General features: G+C 44.1%; 1 protein-coding gene across 1 annotated transcript in view; it reads right to left on the bottom strand.

The window, feature by feature from the left end:
• The window catches only part of LOC147438756 (uncharacterized), a 66,901-nt gene that overhangs the window by 39,389 nt on the left and 8,265 nt on the right, over positions 1–19,247 (bottom strand). Inside the window, exons 2-3 of the mRNA XM_086484736.1 lie at positions 2,401–2,499; positions 2,230–2,274 (exon numbers count right to left, since the gene is read on the bottom strand). Of these exons, the coding sequence (XP_086340862.1) occupies positions 2,230–2,274; positions 2,401–2,499 (144 nt within the window). The remainder of the gene's footprint in view (positions 1–2,229; positions 2,275–2,400; positions 2,500–19,247) is intronic.

Raw genomic sequence — 19,247 nt, 5'->3', positions numbered from 1 at the left:
AGGTTCGTTATCCATATTGGTCAGCCTCAAGTGAGTGCAGATCTGTTGGGAGATTTAGTGGGTGTGGTCTGGGTGTGTGTCCCCAAGGTGCCACCACCTTTTAGCGATCCTGCTAGCGAACAAGTATTGTAGAAATACAGTCGGTAGGTGGTTTTCGAGTGGAGTCGTAGCAATTGAAGACACAGTGTCACCTCATTTGTAGACTATCATGGTGAACAGGTATTTTGACTCTTCAAGTCAACAGGATATACAAGCATGGATCAACCAAGTTCACGGAGAGATGATGCAGCTCCACATCTTCGATGGTGCGAAGTAAGCAGACTATGCATCGTAAGGCTTGAGAAGAGAAGCATGGGAGTTCTACTGCAGGTTACCCAAGGAAATTCAGGGCAATTGGAGACGACTCAAGGTTGAACTACTATGGGGCTTCTTGAGGGTGTCCAAAAGCTGCTTATGCTCAGGTGCAGAGGAAGAAGAGGATGACTTTTGTGGACAAGATGATGCTACAGAAGAAGAGGCTGTGTATGACGTTGATGCGTGCGAGCATGAGGCTGAGGAGCGCCAAAAGACTAAGTCAAAATGCAAACATGCTAAGTCAAAAGATCCCATAGTGAGGGAGATGTCTACCCTACACACAGAGCACACTGAATTTTGGGAAACGGCATAATGCCGGGCATCTTATAATGCATGTACCCCACAAGCTGTGACATGCCATGAGTATATGTTCATAGACTCAAGATAGTGGTCAGGAGCATACAGGTGGTCTATATGTCAATGGGCAAGGATTTGCAGCTACAAGTGAGCACGAGGAATCCAATTTCCTTTGGATTGGGAATAAAATGAGATTGATAAGGTAATAGTTCCATTTCTATCTAATATATGTGAAGATGATCGAGTCTCTGTGCAGGAAATAGAGTCATTTGGTCACTCTGAAGGAGGGCCAATGAGTGTGGCTTCAGAATTTGCTTATCTGCAGGTAGAGGGGGACCTGAAGAAGTTTGTTGACTCAAGAAGAGTTGCATGTGGACAGTGTGTGTTGCATGCTACCGATGGTCAAGGTCAACAGGAGGCGCCGGACACTGCAGATGAAGGATTTCAGGTCCAAGCAGGAGTTTGAATGTGTATTAAGATGTTTGGGAGAGTACATGGTATCTAGATATCTTTTCGGCGTTATTCGAGCGCTTGCAGGGTTGTTTGCCTATAAACCTCTTGCCTTGTCACATGAAGTTTTGCAGTGTACACCTTGTCTAGAGTATTCTCCTTCGTTATCCATATTCGTCAGCCTCAAGTGAGTGCAGAGCTGTTGGGAGATTTGGTCTGGTTGTGTTTGTCCCAAATGCCGACCCTCGTTCACATGGTGTTGTTTTTCATTGCAAGCTTGGGAGGACGTTGCACAGATTGATAGAGCAGGTGTCCCTCAAATAAGCCAAATTGGAGCACTGAATCAAAGCTCTAGTGGCAAGGAGCAGTGAGCACACTTGTTGTTTAAAATCTGCATTTAAGTGCTCCCACCAACGGAAAGCTACAATACACGGGGACAACTTGCTGGCCATGAACCACTACAATATCCATACCCACCTTCACAAGCTCAGCTTCCCTCTCAATTATATACTGACCTTCTAGGATATCTTTTCTTTACAAAGTTTTTGTTTCAAAGAAAATGCTTTTTCTTGAAAATTTTGAAAAGCTTTTGCTTTGAAGTCGGTTCCGTGCTTCGGTTTGCAAGGCCTGAACTACCTGTAAATTATGGGAGCTCTAAGGACGTGATTCCTTCAATCTTTCACTTCCCCATTATATGAGGGCTTACCAAGGACCTTGTAATGAGTGCTTCCCATTCCATAGAAGTAAACAAGCCACCTTTTTAGCTCAACAGGTGACCCTTGAATTGCTGTTTAGAATACACCTACTGACTCTCTCACATCCTTGTCACAAGTGTTACCATTTCATAGAATGAGAGAAGCCATCATGTGAGCTTGACAAATAACCTTCATTTTCCTTCGTAATAGCTCACCGACTCTCTCATATCCGTAATTCAAGGAATACCTAAGCTTAACATCCAATCAATAATAACAAAAGAGTCCTAAGGGGATGTAGAAAAGGGAAGAAAGGGCATCATTAACCACGTTAAACAGAGGAATTTGAAGACATAAACTGCAATTAAACTTTCAAACATGAAAGCAGTCTGCAAAGATTCAAGGAAATTTTGAATTTTTCTAATATAGTGATTACCTTCACACGGACACTCCCATGCTCTGTTTCCAAAGCTACAATGCCCTTTAAATCACCAGAGGAGAAAAAGAAATCAGGATTCTTACTCCATGCAGAAGGAAGAACCTTGTTTTGCACAAAAAATTATACATTTGTATTTTTGGTATATGTTAACATTAACATATATCTTACCATGTCTTTTCCGTAAATTAAGCCTGATGTCCACATGCTAGTTGATGACGAGTCTTGCACATCTGGAATAAGTGGGTCTTCTTGCATCTTCAACCAGCACTATTGAAACCACAATGAAACATCAAACATCAAACGCAAAGCTCTATAAAAAAGACTTGAAAAATCAGGCGTATCACATGAGATAAATCATAAATTGAACCCCAGCTTCAGCAAAAGCAACCAATTTTCTAAAACCGGCAGAAGTAAATCAAAGGGCCAATCTGGCCACACAACAATGACATGGGACCTAGGATGCCACCATATGGTGATGGCATATCTCCACAAGTTCCCCACTCAAAATAATCAAGGTTCATGAGGAGGACATAAAGATGCAAAGAAACTGAAGAGTTTGAGTGAAGAAGACACAGTTTTCGATGTGCACAAATAGAAGATGATGAAAAAAAGGCAGCGGAAAGCGATTTTGACAAAAAATTGACAGATTCAAGATAGATATACCTAGATGAATCCAGGATAAGCCCAGATTCACCCTTGAAGGAAAGTGCAAGGTATAGACCCATGGTAGTCACCCGCAAGACAATATAACCATCAGCTCCATCATGCATAGTATTGACTAAATACCACGACATCCCCACTAACGTCGTCAGTGCCTAATAGTGGGTGTAGAACTAGGTAGTAACATATGCTCCCCAACACAACACACACCACACACACACACACACACACACACACACACACACACACACATGAGCATACATCAACACAAAGGTCAGCGTACTGAGTTTCTGTCCTGACTCCGGAGATCAAGGGCAGACTCCGCCATAATGAAGCCTAGCACTAAAAGAAGCATTAAATCGGAAAAATTAGCACAAAAATGAGGTAGTTGATAGGGCATGTGCACCACAAAAGATAGAAAGAATTTGCACGATTCAAGATTGACTGCGTGTTGACCGACAATTGACTGACGTTGATACTGTCAAAGTCGACGATGCCGAAGCGTAGAGACCAAGGAGAGTGAGCACGAGCGAGAGAGAGAGAGAGAGAGAGAGAGAGAGAGAGAGAGAGAGAGAGAGAGAGAGAGAGAGAGAGAGAGTGGCACCTGCTTTTGGGCCAGTTGCTTTTGTGTTTGAAAGATTTTCATGTAACTGTTTTTTATGGCCAACGGCCTTTAAATATGAGTCAAGGGGTCAATCTCTGGCACACTTCGGTGAGAAGGTGCAGAGCGCGAGTACCACCATTGTACTGAGTTCAAGTAATATAAAGAAATACCGAAAGGGGCGCCAAGGTTTGGAGCCAGTACTCTCTGAGGTGGAATTCCGCCACTTCGTGTCGCGTGTGTTCTCTCTCTCTCTCTCTTTCAGTTCAGTTGTTATTGAAGTGCTTAAAGTTGTTCAGTATGTTCTTTTCCATTGGCACGTGGTGTCCGTCCCGTGACAAGATCGCCCACATTTGTAACGCTTGGATGTTTGTGTCCTTAGCCAAGCATGTACCACTAGTTGCTTGGAACAATTATGGAGTGTGTACAGCCACATTGCCTCTAAGAAGAGAAATCGCCTTGAGGTCGAGAGGGCCAATGATTTGGTGTTTGTGAGCGCTAACTTGCGCATGCTTTCCAAGAGAGTCACACACAAGGCAGATCCCTTCATTGAGTGGGAGATAGCACAAGAGGATCCATCTACGGCCGAGACACTTTTGGAGGAGCTAGAGGAGGACCGCAAGGCCAATATGGCGGTGATGACCTCGACTACAACAATGATGTGGAGATTCATCAAGAGCCCTTCCGGAGTTTGATGATCACTCAAACCTACCCCTTCACACTTTTGTTTAAACTTTACCCCCTTTTACTTAGTCTTTTTGTTATATATACCTTCATAAGTTCAAAATAGTCTGAACTCACAAATTATAAGAGAGAACAAAGCACTCATAAAACTACAAAAGCAAGGGACACAAGAAAAGAAAAGAAAGGAAAAAAAAAACAAACAAACTAACTAACTAACTAAATCACTTTGTTTGCTACGAAACAAAATTAGATAAAACAAAACATTATTAAGTTAAAAATGTTTTTAGAAAAGGCATGCGCAAAATAAGTTGACGCAACTCACTTGGCTTAAAACAAGTACTCAACTTTAAACAAAAAAGGATAAGACATCTTAAAAACTTAATCCTAGAAATCAAACTTCACACAACAACTTCTAAAGGAACAAATTCTTAAATCTTCACGTAAGCTAAATACAAAATCGAAAAATGAATACTACTACAAACCTACGAAGAGCAAAGATCCAAACTTGACAATATGTGACCTCAACTTTGCTGCTTGTCCAAACAGGAAGAATAAGATTATCACCTTTATCATGCATAGCTTGAACAACAACTATCACATCCCTACTCAAGTCGTCAGTGCCCAAGAGTAGGTGCAGGTTTGTATAGAGGTCATTCATGCTTTGAACGTACTCTACAAACCAATGAGCTAAGTTTCTATCACTCTCCGAAGTTGATCCCGAAATCTGCAGCCCCTCTTCCTTGTTGCGAGCACTGGCCTTTTTTGGTGCTCTGAGAGAGAGAGAGAGAAAGAGAGAGACAGAGAGAGAGAGAGTTTGCTTTTATTGCTCCTAGCAGCCGGCAGGAATAGGGAGGGTCAACCTGGCAGAAATAGCGCTAAGTAGGGGGCGCCTACAGCTGGGAGTGAGAAATCGCTTTTGCTTTTGCTAAAAAGAGGGAGAAAGTGGAGCGCCGTGGTTTTTGCTACTTTATTTGTCAGATGGCTGCCCACTTATTAAGTGGGCAGCCAGCCACTTTTAAAAATGGTCTGAACTTGCTAAAAACTCAATAAAAACTTATAGGTTGAAAACAATGCTTACACAGCACTTCCCAGGCGTTCTCAATGCAACCACATGCACAGATGCAATGTTGGCATGGACTTCCTTGCGGAAAAGCATCTGCTTTCCCGAAATAAACCTGCTTTCTCAGAAAGCAACTGTTCTTTCTCAAAGTTTCCTCTGAACCCATCTTCATTCAAGTGCTTGCTCCTCCTTGTGCACAATTCTAACACAATTTAGAATTTCCTCCCGCCTATGGAATATTCCCTTTCAAATGCCCCCGTCACCCACCATATGACGCATCAGGAATACCCATCACGTAGTCCTTTCCTACCGAACTTACCGTACAATCTCCTTCGTGATTCTCTATGTCATCCATTCGATGGTGCATCAGAGATGTCCGTTCTCGGATGGTCGAATACTTCTTCCCAATGCTCCCTATCACCCATTCAATGTGACGCATCAGAAGTACCCGTTCCTGGTGGCCTTACAGATATTCCCGTTCACAGTGCTCTCGTCATCGATCTGAGTGACGCATTAGAGCTATCTGTACTCGGATGCCTCCAATGAGAAAAACCCTCTCACTTAAAATTCCAATAATTCATTTATAATTGATTTTTTCTGGTCTCTGAAGCGAGAAAACCCTCTCGCTTATAAATCCAATAATCCATTTAGAATTATTTTTCTCTCAGATAAAGCTAATTTAGCAACAAAAGGTGCCTGAAAAGTTTGAAACCAAGAAGACGGGACCATGTCCAAAATTATCACCAAGGTATTGTGGACCTTACACGATACTAAAGAAAGTTGGAGATATGGCTTACAAACTCCAATTACCAGAGACAAGTGGTATACATCCAGTATTCCACGTTAGTAGACACACATGAGCCAGAGAAAATACTAGACACTAGAGAACAAAGAACTAGAACTACAATGTATAAAGAGTGTTTAGTTAAGTGGAAAGATTGTGTTGAGGAGAGTTCAACATGAGAACAAGCATTATTCAGAAAAGGTTTCCCAACTTTAGGATTATTCCTTCCAGTGAAATTTTCAAGGACGAAAATTTTTCTTGGGGAAGGAATGTGATGTTGTCACGTGACACATCCAACCCTATGTGTCCGTGGACAAGCTACAGCATGACAAGGGTTCAGTCAACCAAGTCAGTCTAGATTAGAAGTGATCTGGCACTTTTGTGAGTCTATTCGTAGACCGTTCATGCCCAGACTCTTAGTGTAGATGCATATCCTCTGGTTACACACAGCATGATCATAAGCATTCCCATCAGAATCCTTCAGGGGAATTTTCCAGTGCATTTAGCCTATTTTACCTATTTTTGACATTTTTCACTTATTATTTTTTAGTGACTTTTGTTGGAAAGTAGGTAGGGCAAATTGAGTAAGTTGGTATATAAGCAAACCTAAACTAGCACTATTTGGCAGAAGAGGCAACAAGAGCCAAGCTCAGCAGGCAACTTCTCAACAAGACCCCTTGGCGGTTGCTTCCTCCAAGCAAGCAGAACCATCAACATCCCCTAGCGTTTCTGGAGTGCATCAGCCTGGCGTTTTTGCATCCAGATATCATCGACAGAAGCAAGCCAATCCTAGTGTTTTGCATCAGCAAGGATCGCAAGCAGAACCCAGATCCTAGCGTTTTCTGAAGACTGCAGCCCTAGCGTTTTTGAACATTCCTAGCGTTTGCAGACTTTAGCCTTGGACAATTTTAGGCGGCGTTTTCAGCAATGAAGCATCTGCCTATTCAGCCCCTTAAAGAGTAGCAGACTCAGCCTAGAAAGACTATCAGTTTTCAGCCTAAAGAAACCTCAGTTTACAGCCCTAAACCTGCAGATTTTCAGCGACAAAGACCTACAAAAAAAAGCCCCCAAAATCAGCGTTATTGGACTGTAGCAGATTTCAGCCCATAGCATTTTTGGACAGCAGATACAAGATTGCAGATTTCAGCCCTTAGGTCAGTCTTGTCATCACCGTCGTCATCGTCGACATAGCCTAGACTTGCATCATTCACATGCATTTAGTTTGTACCAGATTGTGCAATCAATAGTAGACCACTCTCGCCGATGAGAGTGGGGCCTTCGGAGGAGGGTTTTACAACGTCTTTGGTGTCGTATCTCTCTTCTCTCTCTATCTCTCAGTCTCATACACTTGCACGCACAGTGTCCATTCACTTTGTTTGTGATCATAGCACTCTCTCATTAAGAACGGAAGGCTCTCCCTTCCATAAGAACAAAAGGAACCTTGAGCACAGTTCGGAGCACTCATCTGGAGCACCTAACATTGGTATCACAGCCTTGGCAGTGTTCTGTATCACTCAAGGAAAGAACCGCACAGTGTGACATGAAATGTTTCGGGGTTTTGTGCTTTTCAGGGTTTCGAGGTTTCTGAAACGTTTCATTTCGGATCTCAAAGAAAGCGAAACACAGGTTTCGCTTTATATGTATGTTCATATAATTATAAATTGAATATACATACAAATTTACCTGTCAAGTCATGTGAAATACCAAAATCTAGATGTGAGACTTGAGTCACGAGTGAACAAGGTAAGTCGGCAGCAAGCTGCAACGACGTACATGAAAGACCCGGGCCAAGCTGACGTGTGTGTGAGAGAGAGAGAGAGAGAGAGAGAGAGAGAGAGAGAGAGAGAGAGAGAGAGATTATTCGATGTGTGTGAGGGTAAAAAAATCGATCAATTTTTTGTGGCAGCCTTTGTGCATAGATTAAAAAATCCCCAAATGGGTAATTTGAGGTTAACTGGTCAAAAGAGGGGGGGGGCGAAAAAAAAAATCAACTAGTTTCGCTCGTTTCGCCGAAACGTTTGGGCCGTTTCGTTGTTTCGGGGTTTCAGAGGGCTAAAACGAGTTTTTATGTCACTATGGTACCGCACGACCCACACATCAGAGTGGGCCGGCGAAGAGTCCCTTCTAGGATTCCGGATGCTATTGGCGATCTCCATCGACGACATACAGTTCGGTAGCAGTACCTCACTTTGAAAAGGAGGGGATGTCACGTGACACATCCAACCCTGTGTCCGTGGACAAGCTACAACACGACAAGGTCTCAGTCAGTCTAGTCGGTCTAGATTAGAAGTGATCTGGCACTTTTGTGAGTCTATTCGTAGACCGTGCATGCCCAGACACTTAGTGTAGATGCATATCCTCTGGTTGCACACAGCATGATCATAAGCATTCCCATCAGAATCCTTCAGGGGAATTTTCCAGTGCATTTAGCCTATTTTACCTATTTTTGACATTTTTCACTTATTATTTTTAAGTGACTTTTGTTGGAAAGTAGGTAGGGCAAATTGAGTAAGCTTGTATATAAGCAAACCTAGACTAGCACTATTTGGCAAAAGAGGCAACAGGAGCCAAGCTCAGCAGGCAACTTCTCAACAAGACCCCTTGGCGGTTTCCCCCTCTAAGCAAGAAGAACCATCAGCATCCCCTAGCGTTTCTGGAGTGCATCAGCCTGGCGTTTTTGCATCCAGATACCATCGCCAGAAGCAAGCCAATCCTAGCGTTTTGCATCAGCAAGGATCGCCATCAAAACCCAGATCCTAGCGTTTTCTGAAGACTGAAGCCCTAGCATTTTTTAACATTCCTAGCGTTTGCAGACTTTAGTCTTGGACAGTTTTAGGCAGTGTTTTCAGCAATGAAGCATCTGCCTATTCAGCCCCTTAAAGTGTAGCAGATTCAGCCCGGAAAGACCATCAGTTTTCAGCTTAAAGAAACCTCAGTTTTCAGCCCTAAACCTGCAGATTTTCAGCGACAAAGACCTACAGAAACAGCCCCCAAAATCAGCGTTATTGGACTATAGCAGATTTCAGCCCATAGCGTTTTTGGAGAGCAGATACAAGATTGCAGATTTCAGCCCTTAGGTTGGTCTTGTCATCACCGTCATCATCGTCGACATAGCCTACACTCGCATTATTCACATGCATTCAGTTTGTACCAGATTGTGCAATCAATAGTAGACCACTCTTGCCGACGAGAGTGGGGCACCTTCGGAGGAGGGTTTTACAATGTCTCTGGTGTCGCATCTCTCTTCTCTCTCTATCTCTCAGTCTCATACACTTGCACGCACAATGTCCATTCACTTTGTTTGTGATCATAGCACTCTCTCATTAAGAACAGAAGGCTCTCCCTTCCATAAGAACAAAAGGAACCTTGAGCACAGTTCGGAGCACTCATCTTGAGCAAAGCGCAAACATTCATTCCGCTGCACCTAACAGATGTGTATCCTTTAGTCGAGGCACGCACATTTAGGAGCTCGGGGAAACTGCCACTTAGTGATAATAAGGGGCTCTTGAACCAGATGTTCAACAAGGGCAAGCTTTCTTCTGAAGCATCAAGAGAGGACCATGGCAAGCGTTCAGTAGGGGATCTGCCGGGGGATCTCAAAAAATTTGAGTATAAGCAACAGCTTCAGGTTGACATCTGTAGAAGGTGCCTTGTCAAATACTCCAAGGATCTGAATTATGTGAAGTATCTGAAGAGTCTTCCAATTGTTAAGGTGTGCCACAAATGACAAAAGGCCGTCCACACTCCAACCAAGTCAGCAATAAAGACCAAGGTAAAGCCAATTGTAGACAAGCAGAAGTTGTGCTCACAAGAAGAGTTTGATGAAGCTCTTGAACAAAAAGTTAGCAAGTTCATGAGAGCGAAAAAGCACTCTCGGAAGGGCAGGGACAGCAAGTCACAGGATCATGTTGGCTATTTGGGCCGGAAATCTACTTTCAAGGAGGCTACCATATCAATGAAGTGTGTTCGCTCAAGGCGATCTCAGTTCTTCTTCGTCTTATGATAGTTCCGACAACTCTTCTTACTCTAGTTTCAACGAGACTGAGAAGAGACAGAAGAAGCAAAGCAAGCAAAAGAAAAGAAAATCAAAGAAAGCCCAAAAAGCAATCTAATAGTTCAGTGGGGAAACTTCTTCCACTTTGGACAGTTTAAATAGTGATTGCCACACCTTTAGTACAGTTTATGGTAAGAAGAAGAATTACCTGTTATGAGCCGCTCATTATGACGACTTGGAAAAGAAGAAGAAGAGGCAAAGGAGTTCAAGAATGGGAACCAGAGGTAAAGTTTGATACTTTTTCGGGCTACAAGGATGCCCATCAAGCTCCTCCTTTCCTACAGCAGTTTGACATCGCTTTCTCTGGAAGCAACTTGTCGAAAGCCTCTAGAGTACGAAAATGGACATCTTTTCTGAAGGGGAATGTTCAAACATAGTGGTCAACTCTTCTTTATAGCAAGGCACCGACCAAGTGGGTGAAATTCAAGAAATTGTTTTCTTCGGTATGGTTGACATGGTAGTATGAGTAGGACATGATCACGGTGTGGAACCATCCGAAGATGCGGGAAGACACTTTTGCTATCTACAGCCAACGATTATGGGATACTTTTTTGCCAATTGCTTCTTTTTGAAAGATCTCTTTTCTTAAGCAAATGGAACGATATTGTTGTGGATAGCCCAAAAGTATTCGGCGATATCGTTTGAAACAAAAGTCCATGAGCATTTAGCAACTCAGGGAACATGCTATGGATAGGATTTCCATGCACTCAAGCTCCCAGTGTCCAAGTCATCTAAAAAAGAGTCTTCTAAGGAGAAGAAGAAGGGTAAGATGCACAAGAAAAAATCTCTAGGGCCTAGATTGACAATAGAGCAGCGTGCAAACTACTTCAAAGAGGGCAAAGGCTGTTAGACTTACACCAATCTGCTGCTTCACACGTCTAGGGCATGCATGTACGGCTACCCTTTGCACATGCATTTAGGTTGCATTGTCCGGCCGCCCACCTTGTCCGAGCGCCCTCATATATATTTCTTTTCTTGTTGGGTCATGGGGGATTTTATCTGGCATTGCCCTACCTCCCCTTGGGCACCTATTTATGGGGCCTGGGGGGTACCCACTTCCATCATCTTGTTATTGTGTATTGGGTCTTCTACTCATGGTAGTCATGGGGGACTAATCACCCCCTCTTCACCATATCTTGTGTTTGTGGTCTACTCTCTCTCTCTCTCTCTCTCTCTCTCTCCACCTCATGGGGGAGGGGTTTGTGATTCGACCTAGCTATATGGACACGCATCTTTCTCATGGTTTGCGTTGTCCCATTGGCCAGATACGCACGTCCTCACATCAGCTCGAGATTGAGACTGGCAGATTCAGAGGGACACCAGCAGATAGCAGGATATGCCGCTTATGCCATCTAGAGCCAGAGACAAAGGTACATTACTTATGTCATTGCACAGTGTACTATGAGATACGAGGCCATTTTCATTGTCTATTCAGAGAAGGTTTTGGGCCTCTAGCTAGGGTCATGAGGTATGAGGATCAGAGATGTCTTGGGCTATATCTACTTGAGTTACACAGGCATAGAGAAACTTTACTGAGAAGAGCTGAAGAGAGACAACCCCAGAGACAGATCACAGATTTCTTCACACTAGATATTGTTCACCCAGAAGAACAGACAGAGGAGCAGCCAACAGTGGAGAGGTCTGCTCGCACTACTGGCATTCTCATAGACCGAGCATTGGAGCTAGGGAGATCTAGACGACCCCGATGGAGAAGAGGAGCTACACAGTATTGAAGGAGGCTACTGTCACAAGGCGGACACCACGTGCCAATAGAAAAGAACAGACTGAACAACTTTAAGCACTTCAAATAACAACTGAACTGAAATGGAGAGAGAGACGACACGCGACACGGAGTGGCGGAATTCCACCCCAGAGAGTATTGGCCCCAAACCTTGGCGCCCCTTTCGGTATTTCTTTATATTGCATCAACACAGTACAAGCCGGTACTCCAGACTCTGCACCTTCGTACTAAAGCATGCTAGAGAATGAGCCCTAGCCTCATATATAAAGGCCCTTGGCCTAAAAAGAAGTTTACATGAAAAGCTTTCAAACTCAAAAGCTTCTGGTCCAAAAAAGCAATTTACATGAAAAGCTTTCAAACTCAAAAGCTTCTGGTCCAAAAAGCAATTTACATGAAAAGCTTTCAAACTCAAAAGCTTTTGGTCCAAAAAGCAAAGCCAAAAGCTGCCAGCGTAAATCATTGAAATCCGTACCGCCTGCCACATCATCAGCCAGCGCAAAACGCAAAAATCTGCCCTTAGGGTTAGGGTTAGGGTTTTTGCAATTTTAGGGTTTTTGGCAGCAGAATAGGGTTTGCAGGTTTTAGGGTTAGGGTTTCCAGAATTAGGGTTTGCAGCAATTAGAGTTTCTGGCAGAAATTAGGATTTGCAGATTTTAGGGTTAGGGTTTTCAGAATTAGGGTTTCAGCAGTTAGGGTTTTTGGCAGAAATTAAGGTTAGGGTTTCTGCTCTCGGGCAACCACGTCATCACTCTGTGACACTTCTTCTATTGCTTGTTCTTCTTAGGGTTTAGGCCCCTCGGCCGGTAGCTTCGTTCTTCAGTAGGTCGACACGTCAGCAGTTTGTTACATCTCCCCTTCTTGAAAGAGAGTAATCGTCCGCGATTACAGCATATCTGCACAACAACTCGAGTTAGTTCAAAAATTTCCGAGGGTCATTCTGAGGGACAATCAATTTGCTCTTTTTATTAAGGAGTTAGCTTCTCCTTTCTGCTCTTTTGATCAAGGAGTTAGCTGCTCCTATCGGCTGTTTTCATCAAGGAGTTCGCTTCTCCTTTCGTCCAGATCGGAACTCTTGATATTCCGGCGTAGTAAAATTAGCCATCACACCCAGACCGTACTGATCTTCCTCGGGTGTCTTGATGCACTAAAATTACATACCCAAGCAATCTCATCCAATTAGGAATATTCAGTGGTTGGCACATCACAATGCAACACAAATGCTCACATGAGCATGTTACAAGACATAGAAACATAAAGCCGCCGATGAACACTCCTCCCGCATAACCTAACAAGGTCCGGGCCGGGAGATATTCAACGACTCCCTCATCACTCCTCCCGCATAACCTAAAAAGGTCCGGGCCGGGAGATATAGAGGCCTTTTACAACCAAACGCCCCCCAGACCGCAGCCTGCGTCGTTTGGAGGTGCTGAGAGTAACCACTGCTCAGACTTCTTAATACTCCTCCCGCATAACCATCCAGGTCCGGGCCGGGAGTCACAACAACAATTATTTTACAAGCATACAACCAAGCGCTCCCCAGGCATCGGCCTGCGTCGTTCGGAGGTTTTCAAACATACAACGAAACGCTCCCCTGGCATCGGCCTGTGTCGTTCCGAGGTTCAAACAATACCAAAACAGTATTTCTCACTTCTCCACCCGGGAGTAAAATCACCAATCATTGAAACCAGTATCAAACCAGAGTCAAACAATTCAAATCGGCACCAAAACAGGTTCAAAACAGATACGATCCATTTCAAACAAATTCCAAACAGGATCACCAAACAAGCTCAAACAGAACTCAAACTTATAAAGCAATCTCGACATCAGTCGAGCTTGAAAAGTCGACTGACTTTCCATCCTGAAACCTGCACCAAAAATTAGGGTTAGGTTTCTTCCATAAGGTCGTAGCCGAGCACAGCATGGTCCATCAGCTCTTGGACAAACAGTGTTTCTTTGGCGGCGATAGTAGTCCCAAGATAGCAATCGCACTCGGTCTCCAAGTTCATCTGCTCGTGAAGAGACATCTACTGGGAGATGTCGAGAAACTTCAAGTTATATTCTGCTAGGGTTTCCATGGCAAGCATTTCACGATACCCCACTCTGCCAGAAGTTGCACTCGGAAGGAAGATGTCAGAAACCATATAACTTCGGGCAAAAAATTTCTTGAAAGCTTGCCAAGTACTTGGAGTATGCTGCTTGGAAGCTGTAGACATCATCATCTGCATGGCACTGCTTCTGAAAAAACAATGACTTGAAACAAATCTGGATCCTTCTCTTGCAAGTGATCTTAATTGGCTTATGCCCTGTAAGACACTGCGGTGAAGACGGGAGCGTGCCCGATGCGCGATGAAGTAAGGGTGGGGGTGGCTGATTGGTCCGGGTTGGAGGGCGAAGATACCTCGAATCAAATTCAATAGCTCTGTCTGCTCTTTTGTGGGACCGGTATGCTTTTAGAAAAGCACACGTCTGATACTCTGATACCACTGTCACAAGGCGGGCACCACGTGCCAATTGAAAAGAACAGATTGAACAACTTTAAGCACCTCAAATAACAACTGAACTGAAATGGAGACAGAGACGACACACGACACGGAGTGGCGGAATTCCACCCCAAAGAGTATTGGCCCCAAACCTTGGCGCCCCTTTCGGTATTTCTTTATATTGCATCAACACAATACAAGCCGGTACTCCAGACTCTGCACCTTCGTACTGAAGCATGCTAGAGAATGAGCCCTAGCCTCATATATAAAGGCCCTTGGCCTAAAAAGCAGTTTACATGAAAAGCTTTCAAACTCAAAAGCTTCTGGTCCAAAAAAGCAATTTACATGAAAAGCTTTCAAACTCAAAAGCTTCTGGTCCAAAAAGCAATTTACACGAAAAGCTTTCAAACTCAAAAGCTTCTGGTCCAAAAAGCAAAGCCAAAAGCTGCCAATGTAAATCATTGAAATCCGTACAGCCTGCCACGTCATCAGCCAGCGCAAAACGCAGAAATCTGCCCTTAGGGTTAGGGTTAGGGTTAGGGTTTCTGCAGTTTTAGGGTTTCTGGCAGTAGAATTAGGGTTTGCAGGTTTTAGGGTTAGGGTTTCCAGAATTAGGGTTTGCAGCAATTAGGGTTTCTGGCAGAAATTAGGGTTTGCAGGTTTTAGGGTTAGGGTTTTCAGAAGTAGGGTTTTTGGCAGAAATTAGGGTTACGGTTTCTACTCTCGGGCAACCACGTCATCACTCTTTGACACTTCTTCTGTTGCTTGTTCTTCTTAGGGTTTAGGCCCCTCGGCCGGTAGCTTCGTTCTTCAGTAGGTTGACACGTCAGCAGTTTGTTACAGCTACAGCGAAGGATTCGAGCCTGTTAGGTGGAGCGGAATGAATGTTTGCGCTTTGCTCAAGATGAGTGCTCCGAACTGTGCTCAAGGTTCCTTTTGTTCTTATGGAAGGTAGAGCCTTCCGTTCTTAATGAGAGAATGCTATGATCACAAACAAAGTGAATGGACACTGTGCGTGCAAGTGTATGAGACTGAGAGATAGAGAGAGAAGAGAGATACGACACCAGAGACGTTGTAAAACCCTCCTCCGAAGGCCCCACTCTCATCGGCGAGAGTGGTCTACCTATGATTGCACAATCTAGTACAATGGTATGCATGAGACTGATGCAAGTCTAGGCTATGTTGACGATGACGACGGTGATGACGAAACCGACCTAAGGGCTGAATTCTGTAATCTTTCTACTGCTGTCCAAAAATGCTATGGACTGAAATCTGCTGCGGGTCCAAAAACGCTGATTTTTGGGGCTTTTTCTGTGGGTCTTTATCGCTGAAATTCTGCAGGTTTAGGGCTGAAAACTGAGGATCTTCAAGGCTGAAAACTGATGGTCTTACCGTGGGCTGAATCTGCTACTCTTCGAGGCTGAAACTGGCCGGTCTTCTACTGCTTGGGATCGCCAAGACTGGGATCTGCAACCTCCAGGATCTCCAAAACGCTAGGGCTGCATATTTGCTTGTCGATGCAACTGTTGCAAAAACGCTAGCTGTTGGGGCTGCCTGGCGATGCTGCTTGGGGTCAAAAACACTAGGTCTATGGTCTTTGGCGATGAAGCTTGCTGACGACAAAAACGCTAGTGCTGATGTTAACTGCTTGAGGGAAAATGCCCCCAAGGGGTTCTTGCTTGAGAAGTTGCCTGTTGAGCGGTGTAGCTCCTGCTGCCTCTTCTGCCAATTAGTGCTAGTCTAGGTTTGCTTATATACAAACTTACTCAATTTGCCCTACCTACTTTCCAACAAAAGTCACTTAAAAATAATAAGTGAAAAATGTCAAAAATAGGTAAAATAGGCTAAATGCATTGGAACATTCCCCTGAAGGATTCTGATGGATTCTGATGCGAATGCTTATGATCATGCTGTGTGCAACCAGAGGATATGCATCTACACTAAGTGACTGGGCATGCACGGTCTATGAATAGACTCACAAAAGTGCCAGATCACTTCTAATCTAGACTGACTGGACTCACTGAACCCTGATCATGCTGTAGCTTGTCCACAGACACAAAGGGTTGGATGTGTCACGTGACAGAGCCATACTTTTTCGTCGTCCAGAGTGCACATGAAGATGGATCTCTACCTCCCTCCCATATTGTCTACACATTATACTGCTTAGTTCACGCATTTCACTCTTTCACCTTTCACACCTATCAGCTTAGTTTAGGATTCCGCAGTTTTTATATTTGGTTATCCTAGTTTAACTTATTTTGTTAATCTGACTTTGTATCAGATACACCGCATTGTACTTTCTGGTCTCATAGGTCACTTTGGCCTTTTGAAGGCGTTAATATAACATTTCATTTCATTTCATCTCTCTCTCTCTCTCTCTCTCTCTCTCTCTCTCTCTCTCTCTCTCTCTCTACACATGGTATCAGAGCTTCAAACTCTCCATGGTCAAGGCACATCTCCGCATCAGGTTTCTCTCCCAAGGTCAGATCTGCCAGCGTTTTTGCATCAGCCAGGCAAGCGACGGGATGCTCAGTTTTTTGTCATAGAGGACCCCTCTCCACCTGCGTTTTTGCAGATCTACATGGCGAAACAACTGAAACTGAAAGAGAGAGAGAGAGAGAGAGACGACACACGACACGGAGTGGCGGAATTCCACCCCATAGAGTATTGGCCCCAAGCCTTGGCGCCCCTTTCGGTATTTCTTTATACTGCATCAACTCGATACGATACTCCAGACTATACACCTTCTCCAAAAAGCATGACAGAGAATGAGCCCTAACCTCATATGTAAAGGCCCTTGGCCTAAAAAGCAGTCTTACATGAAAAGCCTTCAAACTCAAAAGCATCTGGTCCAAAAGCAATGCCCAAAAGTTACCCGCATAATTTACGGAAATCCGTACAGCCTACCATATCAGCATGTCCGTGCAAAACACGAAAATCCGTACGGCCTGCCACGTCGCACTGTCAACGTGATTTTCGGAGCGTCTGTACTGTTGCCACATCATCAGTTGCGCGTGTGTGGGTGGGTCTTTCTTTATTTTAATCATTTATGTCGCTTGGGCCCCATCGGACGGGGTCCCATAAGTTGGTAGGGCTACTTCTTTTGTTACTTGTTCTTCTTAGGGTTTAGGCCCCTCGGCCGTGATTTGAAGGTTGGCTCTGCTCTTCACTGACTTGACACATCAGCAGTTTGTGACATCTCTCCTTCTTCAAAGAGAGTAATCGTATTACAGCATATTTGCAAAACAACTCAAGTTAGCTTTTTAAAAAAATTCCGAGGGACAATCAATTTGCTATTTTTTTTGTTAAGGAGTTGGCTTCTCTTTTCGGCTCTTTTGATCAAGGAGTTGGCTTCTCCTTTCGTCCAGTTCGGAAATCTTGATATGCTGGCGTAGTAAAATTAGCCATCACACCCAGACCGCACTGATCTTCCACGATTGTCTTGATGCACTAAAATTACATACCCCGGCAATCTCATCCAATTAGGAATATTCAGTAGTTCGCACATCACAATGCAGCACAAATGTTTACATATGCATATTACAAGACACAACAAACAGTGCCGCTGAGCACTCCCCCGAGACAAACGGTTTGTGGTATGAAGCTACTCAACGACTACCTCGTCACTCCCCCCGCAAATAACCTAAAAAGGTCCGGGCCATGAGCTCAGAGGACTGTAGAACCAAACGCTCCCCGACCGCAGTCTGCGTTGCTTGGAGGTTCAAACATACGACCAAACGCTCCCCAGGCATCGGCATGTGTCGTTCGGAGGTTTTATAGCATACAACGGAATGCTCCCAAGACATCGGCCTGCGTTGTTCCGAGGTTTTCAAACATACAACGAAACGCTCCGCAAGCATCGGCTTGCGTCGTTCCGAGGTTCAAACAATACCAAAACAGTATTTCTCAATTCTCCACCCGGGAGTAAAATCACCAATCATTGAAACCAGTATTAAACCAGAGTCAAACATTTCAAATCGGCACCAAAACAGGTTCAAAACAGATATCATCCATTTCAAACAAATTTCAAACAGGATCACCAAACAAGTTCTCAAACAGAACTCAAAAACAATCTCAACATCAGTCAAGCTCGAAAAGTCAATTGACTTTCCATCCTGTAACTTGCACCAAAAGTTAGGGTTAGATTCCTTCCATAAGGTCGTAGCCGACCACAGTATCGTCCATCAGCTCTTGGACAGAGTGTTCCTCTAGCGACAATGGTAGTCCCAAGACATAGCAACCACACCGGACCTCCATGGTTGTCAGCTCAAGAAGAGACATCTACTGAAGGATGTCGAGAAATTTCAAGTTATAATCTGCTAGGGTTTTCATGGCAAGAATTTCAAGATACCCCACTTTGCCAGAAGTTGCACTCCGAAAGAAGATATTAGAAACCATATAACTTCGGGCAAAAAAATTTATTCAAAGCTTGCCAAGTCCTTGGAGTGTGCGGCTTGGTAGCTATAGAGATCAACATCTACATGGCACTGCCTCTGAGAAAAACAGCAGCTCGAAACAAATCTTGGATCCTTCTCTTGCAAGTGATCTTTATGGCTTATGCCCTGTAAGACATGAGCGGTGAAGATGGGAGCGTGCCCGATGCGCGATGAAGTAAGGGTAGGAGTAATTAACAAGTCCGGGGTCAAGACCCGAAGATACTTCAAATAACAATTTCCAATAGTCTCTATCCCCAGGTTTGCTCTATATGCTCTTTTGTAGGACCGGTATGCTTTCTGGAAAAGCACACGCCTGATGCTCTGATACCACTATCAAGGCGGGCACCACGTGCCAATAGAAAAGAGCAGAGTGAACAAACTTTTAGCACTTCAATAACAACTAAAACTGAAAGAGAGGGAGAGGGAGAGAGAGAGAGAGAGAGAGAGAGAGAGAGAGAGAGAGAGAGAGACGACACGCGACACAGTGGCGGAATTCCACCCCAGAGAGTATTGGC

The sequence above is a fragment of the Adiantum capillus-veneris genome, chromosome 16 (assembly GCF_014529385.1).
Source record: "Adiantum capillus-veneris isolate H3 chromosome 16, ASM1452938v2, whole genome shotgun sequence".
Lineage (NCBI taxonomy): Eukaryota > Viridiplantae > Streptophyta > Polypodiopsida > Polypodiales > Pteridaceae > Adiantum > Adiantum capillus-veneris.
The sequence above is the reverse complement of the archived record's forward strand: the minus strand, read 5'-3'. Positions and strand labels throughout refer to the sequence as shown.